Source organism: Podarcis liolepis (assembly GCF_965112155.1).
Source record: "Podarcis liolepis genome assembly, chromosome: 13".
Taxonomy (NCBI): domain Eukaryota; kingdom Metazoa; phylum Chordata; class Lepidosauria; order Squamata; family Lacertidae; genus Podarcis; species Podarcis liolepis.
Genome location: NC_139573.1, coordinates 16,977,090 through 16,995,068, shown reverse-complemented (window position 1 = coordinate 16,995,068; position 17,979 = coordinate 16,977,090). Strand labels below are relative to the sequence as shown.

Sequence of the window (17,979 nt, the reverse complement as noted above, 5' to 3'; positions counted from 1 at the left end):
TCATGTACACCAAGAGTTGCTTCAGTTTAACCAGATATTAATTCCTGGTTGGTTGCCTCACAGTCTGGTCTACTGTTCTCAGGGTGCTTCTGCCCATCATGGAGAGGAAAATTACCTCAGGCCAAGGAAAAACTTGGGGAAAGCCATATAGGGCTCCCCAGAGACTGTACTCCTTGTGTGGAAAATGTGGTGGCGGCATGGTGTCCTCCGATATATTAAGCCACTGTGGTTAGAGTTATAGTGGGTACACAGTTGGACATAGGACCAGGGAGACACGAGTTCAGATTCAAGTCTGGCCCTATCATGAGGAAAATCGAAGCAATTGCATCGGGTGCTGGGTCTAGGAAACAGTGAATTAACACCTTCCCAGCCCACACAGCAAGGATCTTGTGGCTATGCAGGGCTCTCCAAAGCGCTTGGCCCATCCTCATGCATCACTCTGAGGACAGCGGGTCCTTGCTAGGTTCCTGAGTTGCAGGGGGTTGGACTAGATGACCCTTGTGGTCCCTTCCAGTTCCATAATTGCTCAGAGTGAAGCATTCTTGGTGAGTTGGGTGGGTGGGTGGGGGGAAGTGCCATCATTGGTGCCTTGCCATGACAGCTAGAAAATTGTAAAACAGATTTTTTTAAAATCAGTTAAATCTAGAATTACTGAAGTTCATTTAAATCTTTAGCTGCTTTTGTCTTTCCCAATAAAATTTCTAGCTGCTATGACGAAGTGGCAATAGCGCTGGCACTCACCCGGACCACCTCTCTCAGAATGCTGTGACCTTAGAGCTAGGCAGGCAGGAGGCAGAGAGACCCCATTAGCAACAGCAGACAGATACTGTATAAAGTAAGGAATAATTAGCATCGCTTGCCTCTATTCATGTCAGTGCAACCACACACACAGCAGCACACAATCCGCTTAATTTAATTTCCACACACATTTGTCTTTTAAGTCACAGCTTATTCATTAGTTCTCAAAACTATTTTCACAATAGAAGCTCCCAAGGAATGATCAGTAAGTAGCATTCCATGCATTTTCCATTCGTGAAAGTTTCCACTTTAAAAATTTTGTGGTTGTTTTTTTTTTTTTAAAAAAAGTGATTTTCCACCATTGGAGATTGGTCGTACACAGTGTTTTTTCCCCTAGAAGTTGTTTCCCATGAAGTTGTTACAGTGTGTGTCACACTTTTTAACAGAGAGAAAGACAGAGAGGTGCCAGTACGCACTACGAAGTTGTTACAGTACACTTAAGTGCCACACTTTTTAATCACAACAAAAAGAGGTAGTGGTACTGTGTACCCTTGAGTACCCCCCTGAAAAAAGCACTGGTCATATAACAACAAACAAACAAACTTTCAAGAGAGCAAGGAAGGTAATTAAAGGGTGGCTGTTTGCCTCAGTTTCTCAGCTAATGTAAACCTCTGGTTCCAGTTGCTGCTTCATAGCACGATGGGGAATGAGTTGGGTCACACATGCACGCACATCGCTTGGTGCCTCAGTGGCAGCTGAACGTGTGAACATGCTTCACTGGAGATGTGTTGCCTTTGAGAGGTTGCCACTAGGGACTATGGGTATTCTCTGCAGTGCTGGAGACGCGTGTGAATATGCCATCCAAAGTCACGTTTGTGGGAACAAGCAGAGCTTCTGCCAATTCCTGCTAAAACGAGAGCTGAAATTAATGTTGATTCTTTAATCATTGGAAGTTTTAGCCCAGACAGACCTGAACCTCAAACTCCACAAGGAAATCTATATATTTCCAGTGATTCCCTGCCACCCCCACCCCTTTGCTTTTGTTGACATCTGAAGTTTTGGTATGCAGTGTATCAAAATGTGCGTCATTGCTCAAACGTTGATGATAGTTCTATTCCACTTAAACCCAAACGTTGATCTGGAAACTCAAATATCACCGAGAAACAAAGCCACAATATAAGATTGGGAAATGTCAACAATGAGCTCTTTTGAATGGAAAGTTTCAGCTCTAGCTGTAGTGGACTGAACCGCACTCCTTCCCCAGCACTGGGCATCCTAGCTGCTATTGATCTCCTTCTCTGTGCTCCTCTCCTCACTGAAATGTGCACCTCCTGCCTTTTTAGTGTCCTTTGCCAGTGCTTCTGGTACTGGATGAGCTGGTTGAGAGGTAGATGCAGGTGAATTGGAGTTTCTGAGGGGGACAGAAAGAGTTGTGGCCTAGCTTTGGCCTCTCTGGAGATCATGTCGACTCTTCCTCCGTGTGGTTTCTACATCCACCCACCCACCTCCAGCCTTTATGCAGGTAAGAAGGATGCAAGAGTAGCCACAGAAATGAAGAGGAGGAGCCCTACTGGCGGAGAGGCTATCGTGGCAGCGGATTTGTGCTTCAAAGCGGCAGACGATTCCACTTTCCGGTCCCCAATGTTCTGCAGAGGGCGGTAGTTGTTCTCAATATGGGGCCCGGTGGAGGAGTCCGTTGAATGAAGCTCATTCGGAAAAGCATGCACCTATTGGAAGGGAGAAGGAAGGCGTCAGGTGGTGGCACATGGCAAAGGAGGAACTCCTACGTTGGGCTGTGGGATCTACCCGGTGAAGACCAGGATGTGGCAACTCCACAGCACGAGTTACGACAGCGTGGAGTTGAACTGAGGTTTCTCAGCTGCTCTTGAATTGTTGGAGAATTTTGGTTCTCCGCTGGAGAATGTTCAGCAAACTGCCCCCTCACTCTCCAGTTCCACGACCCACAAACAGCACACAGAATTGGGGGAGGCCAGTTCTGTTCAGCCCCGTGACACTGCTTTTGACAGAATAGGATAACGTAATGAGGCAAATAAGGAACAGGACGTAATAGTGTACAGCTGGGAAATGGCTCTGTTCTCTCTGGTCATCAAGGTGCTTCCTTCTCAAGGCCACCTCCGCTTTCAAAGCCTCTCTTGCCCTCCCATTGGTGCCTTCACCACTCGTCTACCTGCTATTTGGCCATCCCCTGTATATCCTCAAAGTTTCTGACCCACCTAATGCTCACCCTCCAGCTCATCACATCTGCATCTTGTACAGAAAAAAATAGGGTCAGGGTTTGGGGTTGACTGTAGAATCCAGCTGCCTGAGAAATCTAAACTTCCATTTCTCATTCCTCCAGGCCTTGTCTTTTAACTCCCAGATAGGGCTAGCAGTGTCCCCTGTCTGAAACCCTAGAGTAGGGCATAGCTCAGGGACAGAGCTCTTGCTTTGCAGGTTCAATCCCTGGTATCTCCAAGGATGTCCCGTCTGAAACGCAGGGCAACCAATTCCCCAACTTGAGTCTCCAGCTGTTTTTTGGGACTACAATTCCCATCATCCCTGACCACTGATCCTGTTAGCTGAGGGTAATGGGAGCTGTGGTCCAAAAACAGCTGGAGACCCAAGTTGGGGAAACCCTGAGTTAGATGTACCAACAGGTCTAATTCAGTATTTGTTCCTACCTTCCTGGTGTGGTGGCTGTGGGAGAAGGAATCATTAAACCACAGGCCACCACCCAAAAGCCCAACTTCTAGTAGGTAGGCCTTTTTATTTTACTTCAAACACCAAGAAAAGTCTCTTGATCCTAATTGCAAGGGGAGCCCAGAGAGGAGAAGCCAATTTCCCAAATTTCCCTCATGTATCCCAGAGTATAACATACCTGTGCTGTTGGCCTTTCCCAACCTAGTGTACCTCAGATGTTTTAGACAACAGCTCCTCCTACCTCTCTAAGGACTTCTGTGCCTCAGCATTCTGCCTACACACAGACACACACAAGATGGCAGCACTCACCACGTCTTCCGACACCAGAATGGGGTCGGCAAAGATGGTCCACAGCACAACCTCGTCACACCCGGGGGTGGTGAGGGACCCAGGGTAGCGGTAATAGCGGTCAAGCTCCGGGCGGCCCAGCAAGTCCTGGAGAGAGAAGCTGCCATCGAATTTTGTCTCTTCACCTGTACAGGGGGAGGTAAGTTGCTTGCATCTCTGCTCCATACTTAATTCACATCCTAACCTACACCACAGGGTTGTTGTGAGGATAAAATGTTTTTTTGGGGGGGCCTTGAGTTCCTTAGAGGAAACGTGGGACATAATACAGATTTCATAAATAATAATAATAATGGTTCCCCAACAAGGGACTCTTGAATACTGCAGTTCTATGTAAGGTTCTGAAGAATTCCAAGGGGCCCTTGTGAAACCACCACCCCCAGGATTTATCAGGGAGGCGACTGAAAGAATCACACCTCCCCACTGCTCAAACTGGTTATTTTTTGTTCCACTTCATTGTGGTAGCCATGATGGATTCTCTGAGACAAGAGAAGAACCAGATGTTTTACTTGGCTTTCCACTCACTGACGGACTTACCCTTTTCCTCAACATCCTTCAGCTTCTTTTTAAACAATTCCCATGCTTCAGCTGTCTTGCCCTGTGCCTTCTCATAGCCCTGCAGTAAAGAGGAAACATCATATAGTGTAAAATAAGACCAAGAAATAAAGTGTGATAAAGGAACCTAAGAATCCTAGGGCTCGGCATCTCCTGTTTTAATGTCTTCCTCCCCTTCCCAGGGCTACCTTAAGAAGCAGAGGCAGAGGGAGGCAGGAATTGTGGTCTCATCGCTCATGATGTCGTTGGCATTATCCAACAGGCGCATACTTTGGGGGACTTTGTTCCAGCGAGAAAAGATAGTTATTTGAGTCCTGGGAAAATGTGATTATCTCCTTGAAAGAAGTGCTTCTTCAGAAGCAACACTGCCCATTCATCACGCAGAACAATCTACTGCTTGTCAACAACATCCACTTCTTCCAGTTCTCCCATTTCTACCATGGAATAGCCAAGTGGTGTTTTCAACAGCTGTGCCCCTTTCCCAGTGAACTTGAGGCAAAGCAGTTCAGTCAGTGGCCTGGTTTGCACATCACATTAAACCATCGGTCAAATTAAATGATGGTTTAATGCATGGGTAGGCAAACTAAGGCCCGGGGGCCAGATCCGGCCCAATTGCCTTCTAAATCCGGCCCGTGGACGGTCCGGGAATCAGCGTGTTTTTACATGAATAGAATCTGTCCTTTTATTTAAAATGCATCTCTGGGTTATTTCTGGGGCCTGACTGTTGTTTTTACATGAGTAGAGCGTGTGCTTTCATTTAAAATGCGTCTCTGGGTTATTTGTGGGGCATAGGAATTTGTTCATTTCCCCCCCCCCAAAAAAAATATAGTCCGGCCCCCCCACAAGGTCTGAGGGACAGTGGACTGGCCCCCTGCTGAAAAAGTTTGCTGACCCCTGGTTTAATGTGACACTGTGAATGACTGGCCAAGAGAAAAACTCTTGCCACAGTTCCCAGAATCATTTGGGAAAAGCCAAAACAACCAAAATGCTTTACAACTGATATCCCAGCATAGACATGCACAAACCTTGACTTCCCCAATCCCTCACCTGGACAAAGAATGCTAGCACAGCAATGCCCTGTGGGTCCTTCAAGGCTTCCGGTAGACTCGTGTTGTTTTTGGTGTGCACAATGTGTAACTGAGGGGAGAAAAGAAAATAGATCAGTTTGGGACATATCCCTGCTGACCCACCTGGCTGCTCTTTGTGGAGAAACCTCCACGAGCAAAGAGATAGACTGCAGTACACAAAAGCCTGGTGCATATTGGAAATCCATCCTTGTGTCTACTCCCCTTAGACCTGGTCATTCATAATTTCTAAAAAGCCCTCTGACTTGAAAGCTTTGCATACACTGATAAATACAGTATAGATGGAGTTTATGCTGCTGTTATGCAGAGGTAAAAGAAATGTACGTGCACATGCTCAAGGAAACAATTATTATAACACAAAAAATATTTGCTAATAAAGCAAAAGGAAAGAAAAATAAATATAATAAAACATATGCCAGCTGACATTAACATGCTATCAATCCCAGAATCCAGATTAGAGAAGATATCCTCACCTCCATAGAGTACCGTTCGCCGTTTATGTAGTGCTCTGATCCAGGTTTATGGACTCCATCTCCCCAGTGGAGGTGAAAGGCCTTGGCTGTGTATGTAGCCGGAAGCCCAGGGCCGCTCAGCTGGAGACCTTCGCCCAGTTCTATGTCAACTGCAGACCAGACCAATTTCTATTAGTGCATCAAGAGTGTTGGAATTTTCCACCAAAAAGCTTCTCTTACTGCTTTTGTAGCCGCGGAAGTAGTGTCATTTGCAATCAATGACGCGCAGGATTGGGCTGGGTTGGTCACACTTTGGTTCGTACGATCGGGAAAGTGAGACCAGTTCCCAGGGTTCTTTTGAGAGGAAGGGAAATGTACATGTGCTCTGCATGTGCTTTGAAGGTACAGTGTGCACATAGCCACAGAAGTGCATTTTTAGGGTGGAGGGGGCTGAGTTTTATCCTGAAAGAGAAACATCAGTGTCCATCACACACTGACAGTCCCATCCTAACTGCACCTCCTCTCAAGTATATCCTATTGATTTTTACAGAGTAAGCAGAGTAATGATTTTGGATTTCAGTTGAACATAATGATGATTCATGACTTATTTGTGCTGATTTTTGAGGGTGATAACTTTTGCCAGGAAGCTTGACAATGCTTAGGATTGCTGCCTTACTAAATTTTAATTAAATCATCAAACTGGAAATTAAAGTACCGTCTCTTCAGGTAGCCACAGGGGTTCAGTAATGTGGGGTGCAGTGCTGTGTGTCTAGAAGGAGGCACTTACCCCCTCCCTCCCTTCTCTTGCACCCTCTTCCGGCTATTGCCAACCAGGCACCCTCCATATGTTTTTGATCAATTCCTGTGCTAGCAGGGGATGAAGGGAGTTGACGTGCAAAATATCTGGAGGGCAGCAGGCTGGCGAAGCCTGGATCCTGCTGAAGCACATAGGTAAATGTAAAGGTTAAGGGACCCCTGACCATTAGGTCCAGTTGTGGCCGACTCTGGGATTGCGGCGCTCATCTCGCTTTACTGGCTGAGGGAGCAGGCGTACAGCTTCCGGGTCATGTGGCCAGCATGACTAAGCCGCTTCTGGCGAACCAGAGCAGCGCACGGAAACGCCGTTTACCTTCCCGCCGGAGCGGTCCCTATTTATCTACTTGCACTTTGACGTGCTTTCAAACTGCTAGGTTGGGAGGAGCAGGGACTGAGCAATGGGAGCTCACCCCGTCGCAGGGATTCGAACCGCTGACCTTCTGATCGGCAAGCCCTGGGCTCTGTGGTTTAACCTACAGCGCCACCCACGTCTCTGCCGAAGCACATAGAGCAGGCCAATAACAAAGAGCAAAATACATGGTCCTCAATGGAGCATTTCCCATTGATGATTGGGCCATTCAAACATCCCCATCAGAGAGATGCAGAACTGCCTGCTCTGCTATGAATCATGTGTGAATCATTGCCAGGGTAGAGGGTGGGATCGTCTCCTTCCAATCAGAAAGTGACACACACAGAGAACAGGTGGGCTGCCCTGCGGGCAGGCGATTCTGTGTTTGAAAAGTACTGGTCTCTCTACCAGCCAGCTCAGGTGGTCGGTGCCCGTTGGTTTGGATTAAAATAAAAATAAAAAAGGGTCCACCCGCCAGCTAAAGGAGAGAAGCACCAAGCTGTTCTGACCCACCTGAAATGGGGCAGAATATCACACACACACAAAAAAAACAACAACTGGAGGGAAGAGGACTGAACATGCTGTCATGGGGCCCTGGCAGAATGTGGGCAGAATGCAGGTGAAATCTCTTGATCTGCCCGCAGCCTGTTAAACTGAAGGGAAATAAATGACGCTCCCCTTCAGAAAAGAGCAGGCTGCCTTTCCAAGCCTGTCCCACGCTGGGGGAAAAGGTTGGGAGATTCTCCCACACTCTTCCGGGCTCCTCCATGCTGCCATCACTGTAAAGTTGGGGAAATCCAGCTTTTTACTATGAATACACAGGAAGGGATGGAGTTTGGCAGCTTCCCCGTCTTGCAGTTTTGTGTCTTTTTTTCCATACTTTCCTGCTACCTTAAGGACTAGAAGCAAAGTGTTTTAAAAAGGAAACGCTTGCACACTCACCTGTTTTCCCGGTGTTCTTCATTTCCAGCAGTTTTTTGGTGTCGTTGTAGCCAGTGAGAGTCACTGCACCCAGTTTGGGGTTATGCCTGACACTGCTGGTGACAATATCAATGGGAGATTGCCTCTTGCCATTGCAATGACCTTGGGATGACCACGTGTCAGGACCTGGCCAAGAAAAGGAAGCGCCAAAAACAAGCAGCATGGTAATTAGAGATGGGGAACTGAATTAAATAAATAAAACGGAGAAGTAGCAGCAGCAGGAGGAGGATTCTAAACTTCCCGAAAACGATACCCTCTGTTAGGTAGCCCTCCCACTTAGCCCTGGATCTGTACAAGGAGGTAGAGAGGAAAACGCACTTTGCGCATGTTCAGAGGCATTTTTAGTACATTACAGAACAAAGCCCTGGAAATACAAGTTGAGTTTGGTGTGATGGACTTGGCTCAAAAGTATGCCTTGCTTGGAATCTGTGGCTAAAGAGAAGTTAGGGCTGCTATTTTTCTTACCACATATTAGGCTGTCGTAGCACCAGGAACCTGTCAGGAAAAGAAACAGAGGTGGCATAAGTTTATGGGACCGAATTCATGCAAAGAGGAACATCTAATTTCACCCCCAAGCATTATCCTTTAAAGCCCTTCCCAGCAAAATGGAGACACTTAGGATATGGGTGAGGTCAAGGTGGCGTTACCTGAAGAACTGGCATAGCATCCCCCCGAAAGCAACAGGACCACCGCAGTGAAGGTCGCTGGTACCCAAACAGAAGCCATAGTATGCTGGAGAAAAAGTGCAGGAGAACAGATGAGTAAACGATACCATTCTTGAACAAATGAGACAATTCTTGAACAAGAGCCTGTGTCAATAGCAGAATACGGAATTTACCAATGTCCGTTCGGTGGCAGAGGTGAGGGAGCTTACCTGGCAACACAAGCAAAAACCAACGTTATACTTGTAGCTGCTCTGCTCTCTACAGGTGACAAACGTTATGATTTCCCCAGGCAGCCACAAGGTCTAGAAACTTGTTTTCTTTTGGAATAACAGTTTGATTTGATACGGACTCCCACGGGGTAGGTGGAGTTACCGCATAAATGTGGATTAATGGGGTGGCGGCAGAGCATTAACGAGCAGCGAGCGTCTTCAAACTAAACAAGAGAAAACATGCTCAAAACCTCACGGCCAGAGGTTTAATGTGGCTACCAGAAGCCCAGATAAACGAGTCTTGCAAGGTTTGCAGAGCAGATGAAAACTTTAGCGATCTTGGATTGAAGGTCAAGGAAGTCTCTTGCGTGGCCTTGGGACAGCTATCAGTAACTTTCTGTATCTTTGAAATTGGTCTACAGGTGGCATAGAAGCCGTTCTCCTTTGGATCCATCTGTGGCTTTGAGGTAGCATCGCGGCAAACAAGTTCAAAGCAGTGTCCTAAGGACTGCTTGAAAAGTTCCAACTTTCCCAACGCGCTGGAAGTGGGGAAATGCATGAAAGTTGTAGGCAGATCATCTCGTGTGGGTGGTTGTGTGCAAATCTTCTGGTGTGTACAGGATACATGTGCATGGGAGAGGCACACTTGTGATGATTTGCACATAGGAAGCTACAGGGCTCCATCTGGCTCTGTACTGTCTATGCCAGTGGATCCCAATTGGTGATCCATAGACCCGAGGGGGTCCATGTATCCTTCCCAGGGGATCCATGGCACCATTCACATGACAAAAACTACCACAGGGTTATTGAAAACTTCAAAAATAAGGGGGGCCATGTCTTGGCTTTTGAAAAACAGGGGGTCCGCAATACTGAGGTAACTGGGGGCCATTAATCTGCGTTGACTGGCAGCGATTCTCCATGGTCTGGTCAGGAATCTGTTCCAGCCCTGCCTACAGATCCTGGGGGCTGAATCCAAGATCTTCTCCATGCAAGGGGGAAGCTCTAGCAACCAGCCACAGACGTTCCCACATGCCAAACCACAAGCCACGGTCATGCCTATTCATTCACAGAAGTGTAATACCATACACACAGACACATCTCATAAAATGGTTTACCTTTCTTAAAATGACAGGGTTAAACTTTAGGACATGAAAAATAATAATAATAGCTTATTATTATCACCATTATTAATTTACTAATCGCCTTCCAAATCACGGTCTCAAGGCAATTTATGTATAAGACAATTAAAAACAGTTAAACACAAAAACAAATGTATTTAAAACAAGACTAAAACCCCAACAAGCTGACAGGGAACAAAAAAATGTCTTCAACTGATTCTGGAAAGTGCAGATAATTTTCTCCTGGATGTGACTGCCACAAGAAGTGGTGAGGGTCACCAGTGCCGATGGGTTAAAAAGAGATTAGAATATATATATATATATATATATATATATATATATATATATATATATAGCTATGACAGCTGAATGGATCTTCCATTAACAGAACCAGTATATCTCGGAACACCAATTGATGGGAATGAATAACAGGCAAAGGGTTATCATCTTCCTGCCCTGCTTTCCAGAGGCATCTGACCAGTCGCTTTTGGAAACAGAATGCAAGATTAAGCTGATCTTCCAAAAACGATTCACCAGAGCACTTATGTCGTTAGTAAACACCACAACTGTACCCCTGAGCGCATGTAAAATTAGTTTCTGCAAAATGATTTCCTTCCAGATCTGGGGGTCCGGTCCCCATTATTTCTCCACCCAGCCCCAGGTAGACTCACCTGTCAAGTGTGCTCCTCTCTTCGTCCGCCTCTTGGGCAAGTTGACACAGATGATGGTGGAAAAGCATCTTGGCTCCTTTTAGGTGGATATATATATCTGTGCATTAAGGTCACCGCCCCGTCTGCTTCTGGGGCGGGTGGAATTACAGAGAAGGGGAGGGTAGATTACCAGGAAGGAGAAAAGAGAAGATAAAAAGGAGCAGGCAGGAGGCAGTCAGTCAGTCAGTCAGGGACGGTGCAGGAAAAGGGGCAGGCCTCAGGCAAATCCATGTAGGCTTAGTCCCCGGCACCTATTCCTGGGGAGGGCAATGATTTCATACGCAAAGGCTGTGAGCAAGTCAATTACACAATTAGGAAATGACTCGAGGTAGGAGCCAACCTTTCAACATGAGGAAGCTCACGTCCCCATTTCTCAAAAGCAACCCCTTCCTCCCCTCCCCATGCTGTAGAACCCAGGGGCTGATCTAACCACTAGATTCCACTCCCTTCTGCAAAGTAAGGCCCTAACTCCTGCGCAGATCCATACTTTTCTTTCAGGGGATTAAGGACTCCCCGGACAACAAAATCTCGCCACCTTTCCCTCCTGATCCCAAGTGCTCTCTTTCTCAAGCAACCCAGAAGTACCGGTTTCTTCCCACCAGCAAGGGAGGGTTGCCAACTTTTCCCTCTAGTAAAAGTTCCTGCGCCCTTTCTGCATGACAAAGCAAGTGGAAATTCCCTTAGCTACTTGGATTTGCAGGCTGGATCCTTTTCACCTGCCAAAGAACTTTTAAAGCCAAGTAGAGCACGAGACTCTTCATCTCAAGGTTGTGGGTTTGAGCCCCACATTGGGCAAAAAGATTCCTGCACTTCAGAGGGTTAGACTAGATGGTCCCTTCCAACTCTACAATTCTATGATTCTAAGGGGAATGAGATCTAAGGTGCAGGGATAGGTGGAGGCTTTGCATTTAAACAGATATATGTTGGCATGTTGAGGGCTGATGCGAGTCGTAGTTCAAGTTCAAGCATCAGTTTTTCCTCCACCTGAACACTCCCACAAAGCTAAGATTCCCATGAGCAGGGCTATGGTTTTTGTAACAGTCGTCAGGCAGGCAGAAATTCAGCAGGTGAAGCTTCCCTCCATCACTGCATCGCCTGCCAGCTTTATCTCTACAGTCAAAGACATTGGCAGGTTGCAGAGGAAAGGGAGAGGGAGAAAAGAGCAGGGCTTCTCCATCAGCTCTGCTGACACACCAGGTGTTCTGACTGCTCTTTCCCCTCACCTCAGCCATTCCATCAGGTTATCTCAGCCATCCCCAAGCTCGGCCCTCCAGATGTTTTGGGACTACAACTTCCATCATCCCTAGCTAACAGGACCAACCAGTGGTCAGGGATGATGGGAACTGTAGTCCGAAAACATCTGAAGGGCCGAGTTTGGGGATGCCTTTAATGGTTATCTGAACTATTTCAATTCAAGCCAGGCGTTTTTTTAGAAGTAGGAACTGATGGCAACTGACATTTGGTTTCTTCCTCCCTACTTCCCATTCCCTTTTCCTTTTCTGTCATTTTTGAAAATATTGTAAGCTTGTGGGAAACAACAGCTTTTCGGAAAATAATGATTGTTCTGTAAGCTGCTCTCTGGGAGCCTTTTCAGCTGAACAGGGGAGAAAAAAAATATCTAATGAGGTTCTACTTAGAGTAGACCCACTGAAATTAATGGGCCTAAATTAGTCATGCTTATTAACTTCAGTGGGTCTGCTCTGGGGAGGACTAGCTTCGGATGCAGATGTTTCTGTATAATTTCTGCCTGTGATGCAGCTGTTCAGACAGAAGAAACCAGCCAGGCTAGAAGGGGAGACAAGGGGCACATAGCCCTGCTCTGGAAAATACTGATTCCTCCTCAACCCCATCAGGCACCCAGCCCCAATTCTCTGTTGGGGAGGGTAACCAGGGGTCCTGTCTCTCCAAAGCAGCTATTTCTCTCAGGGAAAAACTTTGGTAATATGGCGCCCTGAGCCAGGACATAAATTGCACCTTCCCAATATAATTTTCAAAATAATTCCTTTTGGTACAGTTGCTTTTTTACGGATCTTACAGGGATGCTGGTGGTGGCGGGGGCAACTTTGCACCTCCTTGGCTCAGCACCCTGTGGGAGGTAACCGCCCACAGCACCCGAAATCTGGCACTGATTTCTGCGTTAAGATCAGACAAGTGTTTGACCGGAGTGCTGTAGGGGCACTCGCACTTAGCCATCAAAGCACACTCTTTGGTACATTTGGGGGATGTGGTTTTGTCATTACAACAAACCTCTTTCCCACTGCAAATTTCAAGAGAACCGGTTGGGGCAGGGCGGGGTATGTGGACTGACCAGCTTTGATCCACTTCGTACTACTCACCCTAAACAATACCCGGTATTAATCCTTGTAGGGGCAATAGAGGAAGTGAGGCTGAGAAGGGATACTCGAGGGTAGTGGAGTTCTATTCCCACTACAGGTTAGAAGGGGAGAAATCGAGATTAGACGGGTATGGGGTTGGTGCCCAGAGACCTCCAGAAGAGGACTGAGTTGCACTGGGCAAAGCCATAGAGAGGATCAGGTTGGTTTTTCAGGGGTGGGTGAGTGGGTTCAAGACTTCTAGATTCTTTGGAAGGAGAGAGACGGGCTGTGTGTCCGGATTACTGGCTCTGGGTAGGTGCATGAGGTCAAAAGTACTGTGGGTTATGGGATGGGCACACCAGGACTCCGGGGTTCTTCTCGGAAAAGGGGAAGTAAAGCATTACTCATTAATGGTGAAAGCAGAGAGTGGAAATGGACTTCAGATAATGTAGCCCTGTTCTTTTACCCTAGGGCATGAAAGACAAGTCACCTGACCCCCTTAAGCATCTAGGACAAGGTGGACATTTCCAGTCACATTATGTAACTTCTCAGTAGGGTTTCCTTATTGGTTCATTTAGCTGGTCCATTCGTGACCTCCACCACCATTCTCAAAGTTTTATAGGCAATATAATAGTATTTTATTTTATTTTATTTTACTTTACAATTTTTAGTTGTATAGATTAGTATACAACATAGGCTTGCCATCCAGTAGACAGGATAGGTAAAAAGGTAAATGACCCCTGGACAGTTAAGTCCAGTCAAAGGTGACTATGGGGTTGCAGCACTCATCTTGCTTTCAGGCGGAGGGAGCTGGCGTTTGTTCGCAGATAGCGTCCGGGTCATGTGGCCAGCATGACTAAACTGCTTCTGGCGCACGGAGGACCATGACGAGTGCCAGAGCACACGGAAACGCCGTTTGCCTTCCCGTCGCAGCGGTACCTATTTATCTACTTGCACTGGTGTGTTTTCAACCTACTAGGTTGGCAGGAGGTGGGACAGAGCTCACCCCGTCAGGCGGTTTTGAACTGCTGACCTTCCGATACAAAAGGAAAAAGGCATGAGGAGGGGAAAGGAAAACAAGCAAATTCATGCCCCAATTATTCCCTAAAGTGACACAGATTTTATAATGTGGGAGGCAGTCCTGGGAGAGCAGGAACCACATGCCAGCTTGCTGTCAGCTGAGCTGATGGTGGCTACCATAGGATCTCATGGAAGCAGGTCAAGGAGGAACCTGAATGTCTGGCTCTGAGAAGTCAGGAAGAAATGCTGTCAGGGAATTGAGGAGCCCAGGGTTTCCCCCAAATATCCCAAGCCTCCTTCCCCTCTCGTTGTTGTGAGTCAATCCAAGAACCCTGAGGCAGAGAGGCTGCTGAGTGAGTTGTTTTGCGTGCGGCAACTTGGAGGTGGCAATCTCTTGCATCATCCTTCCGCCTGCCAGGCCGGAGTTTCATCTGATGAGGAAACAAAGACAGGTAGCGACGATTTGGGCAAGATATAAGGAGCTTGTTGTGGCCTGGTTTTCATAATCAGCAACCTGCTGACAAGCAGCTCTCTGCTCTCCAAACCACCTTCGGTCCCGGGGTGCCAACAACGCCTATGCCAGAGTTCACCCCGAAGCAACCAGATTTTTTTTTAGTTTTTTTACGAGTGTCCTCCCTTCCATTCTGGGGACGCATCACGCCTAATAAACCAAAAAGGTGGAATGTGGTGTGATGAGTTTATGATTTCAGGACTTTTGAGAACAGCAGATATTATGGTATAAAAAGGCTTGATTTTATACCAGTCAGCCCTACCCTACTAACCATATTGGATACTCCCTGCCCTCCTGTCCCTGCTGCCATTGACACCAAGTGTGAACCAGGCTATGAGAGATGGAGTGGAAGATAATGCTGTCCCAACACATGAAGGTCACTTTGTGGCCTTGGGCAACAGTCTCCCAACTAGGAAGCTACCTCACAGGGTAACTATGAAGATAAAAATGGGATAGCTCCGTCTACACCGCCTCAAGCTTCTGAGAAGACAAGCCAGTAGTTACCTTTCAATAAAATAAATGTTAGATTGTGGTTGGGCTACACATCCAGTTAGCTCAGTTGGTAGAGCATGAGACTCTTAGACTGCCTGCACATAATATGTTTAAAGCATGTCCCTCCCTACTGAATCCTGGGAACTGTAGTTGGTTAAGGGTGCTGGGAATTGTAGCTGTGTGAAGTGCAAACTACAGTTCCCAGGAATCTTTGGGAGGTGTTCTTTAAATGTATGGTGTGTTCACAGCGTCAATCTCAAGGTCATGGGTTCGAGACCCACCTTGGGCACATACCGTATTTTTCCATGTATAAGATGATATTCTTTCCTTAGAAATAATAGGCAAAGATTGCGTGTCATCTTATACATGGATAGAAGAGGGGGGGCCAGACGATTGGTGGCAGCAGCCAGCAGGAGATTAGCAGCAGCGATAGGGTGTGTGATTGGTTGCTGCGGCAAGGCCTGCTGATGATTGGCTGCAGCTGTGGCAATTGGGCAGGCTATTTATGGCAGCGGCAAGGGCGTGCGTGCAATTGGCTGTGGTTTCGCTGAGTGTGCGCTTTTGGCAGCAAGTGTGCAGACGATTGGTGGCTGTGGGGATGTGTGTGATTTGCATTGGCGGGCAGGCGGTAGAGCAATTGCTGGTGGTGACTCCTCCCCCCAAAAGCTCACCAACAACTTTGGGCAATTCCCCCCCCCTCACAATTTTTTGTTGCGGTCCAAAAAAATAGGGGTCGTCTTATACATGGGGGGCGTGTTATATCGAAAAATACAGTACATTTTTTAAAAATTACTTCTTCAGACAATGTAGTTAATCTGTGGAATTCGCTTCTACAAGATTTGCAATGGCTACAAATTTGGGTGGCTTTAAAAGAGGATTAGACATATTCATGGAGGAAACGGCTATCAGTGACAGCCAGCCATGATGGCTATGTTTCAGTCTCCGCTGTCAGAGGCAGGATGTGTTTGAATACTGTGAGGACAGGATGCTGGACTAGGTAGGCCTTTGGTCTGATCCAGAGGCTCTTACTTCTTACTTCATTTTGATGAGAACTTAAGAAGAGCCTGCTGGATCAGGCCAATGGCCTACCTAGTCCAGCATCCTGGACAAAAGTCTCAGACTGAAAGGTTAACACATCAAAGGAGTGATAAATAATACAGAAAGACAGCCTGTAGCTCCATCAATACCTGCCCCAAGACTGAGGAGGCACCTGGTAAAATGGCTTCTCCTGGGAACTGTAGTTTGTCAAGGCTGCTGAGAGTTGTTAGGAGATCCCCTGATCCCCTCACAAACCTACCGTTCCCAGAATGGTTTAACAATCAATCCCCTTCCCATGGAATTCTGGGAATTGTAGCTCTGTGAGAGGAATGGGGCGTTTCCTAACAACTTTCGGCACCCTTAATGAACTAAAGTTCCCATAATTCTTTGGGGGAAGCCATGCTGTTTATAATGGTTTCATAGTGCTTTAAATGTATATTGTATACAGGGTCTAAGTTAAGTAAGGCTACTTTTGACATTATGATTAATGTCAATGGAACACGTACTCAGGCTCGGACCACTACGACGCTAGATGTTGCCACATCTGAAGTACAAACACCAAAATGTTGCATGCTGCCTAGCTCATTTTTTCATGACGCACAGGCCGAGTCTGGATAAACACTGAGGGAACAGACAGTGAAGAAACAGGACCATGCTTACTTATTACAGACTTGACACATGGACATAATTTTACACAGGCGGATGATGTTCATAAAAAAAATCCACTGAATGTAGTTTCAGGCTGAACCATTCTTTCCCTGATTCTACGTACATTAATGAAAACATTAGTGTGGGTCTGTGTGCAGATATGATCTAAAAAGACATTTCACCCCTGAAACGTGTGGCAAGAGACAGCCGTGCTTGTTGAGTAGGGTGGCCATGATCATGTTCCTTCACCATGTACTTTTGTCTGAACCAGGCCCCAGAGGTGGAGGGTTGAAGGTTGAAAAATAGCGCCCCTTGGCTCTGTCCATCTTTGATGTTTAGCCAACACTTGTTCAGATTGTCCAATCGATAAAGGTGACTAGATCAGTAGGCTCATCCGATCCGTGTTGCTTTGTTTTGAAAATGTGCTCTTTGTGTGGCTTGTTTTCTCTTAGGGACGGACAGTCCTCACACCCCACTCCCAATAAACTTTCTTCCCCAAATGACATTAGTGGCTGCCGGTATAGGTTTAAGTTTACAGTCATCAGCACTCTGTTTACAAGCTCCCCCAAGTTGTCCTCCATCTCTACTGCCAGGAAGGTGAAGAGGCTTCCAAGTCCAGCTGAGGCCAGTTCTCCACCACATAACCTAGTGAACCGCGGCTGATCCCTTCAAAGGGCTTGTCCTCTTCCACCAGGGAGAGCCTGTCTTGGGCTTCAAGCATCTTCTCTTGGATTTAGCTGCCTCTCACAGTACACTGGGCAGGGCTGTGAGGTTTAATTATTAGTAGGGGGGTTGATCCTCTGAGGCTTCCCTTTTAGGCAAACATTTGTCCTGTACTATAGATGGACTGGCATGGCCAACTGGAAATCGGGTTACAGGGGCTGCAATCCTATGCCCACTTATTTGGATCCAAGGTTAATACTGACCTCTGAGGCCCTGGTGTGAATCCACCCTCAGGAGATATTAGACTCAAGGACACAATAGATGGGACACTAGAGACAGGCTCCTGCCCAAGCCTGTGGGAAGTTCGGCCTCACCATCAGCCTTTCAGACCGTATTGGGTCAGGATGTTGCCAGCACTCCATGCACCAGTGGTGGCAACCACATGCTTGAGATGATAGACAATTTTGTCTACCTGGACTCCACCATAACCAGCAACCTTTCCATTGATGCTGAGCTGGACAAGCTAATTGGCAAGGCTGCTATGGCAATGGCTCGCCTCTCCAAAAGGG

The 17,979-nt window shown here is 46.9% G+C and overlaps 1 protein-coding gene across 2 annotated transcripts; it reads right to left on the bottom strand.

The window, feature by feature from the left end:
- Nucleotides 1-891: 891 nt before the first annotated feature.
- Nucleotides 892-11,287, bottom strand: LOC310692628 (carbonic anhydrase 4-like). 2 transcript variants are annotated; one of them, XM_083473575.1, is made up of 10 exons: nucleotides 10,685-11,287; nucleotides 8,669-8,753; nucleotides 8,487-8,516; nucleotides 7,983-8,147; nucleotides 5,897-6,045; nucleotides 5,386-5,475; nucleotides 4,321-4,399; nucleotides 3,748-3,911; nucleotides 2,310-2,465; nucleotides 892-1,645 (listed from the first exon to the last, which is right to left on the bottom strand). In XM_083473575.1, exons 2-10 carry the CDS (start codon nucleotides 8,745-8,747, stop codon nucleotides 1,547-1,549), a joined length of 1,011 nt encoding a protein of 336 aa, XP_083329701.1. In that variant the 5' UTR covers nucleotides 8,748-8,753; nucleotides 10,685-11,287; the 3' UTR covers nucleotides 892-1,546. The 2 variants fall into 2 exon arrangements, with proteins under 2 accessions (XP_083329701.1, XP_083329702.1); XM_083473576.1 differs by having other exon boundaries at nucleotides 892-1,642.
- Nucleotides 11,288-17,979: the final 6,692 nt, after the last annotated feature.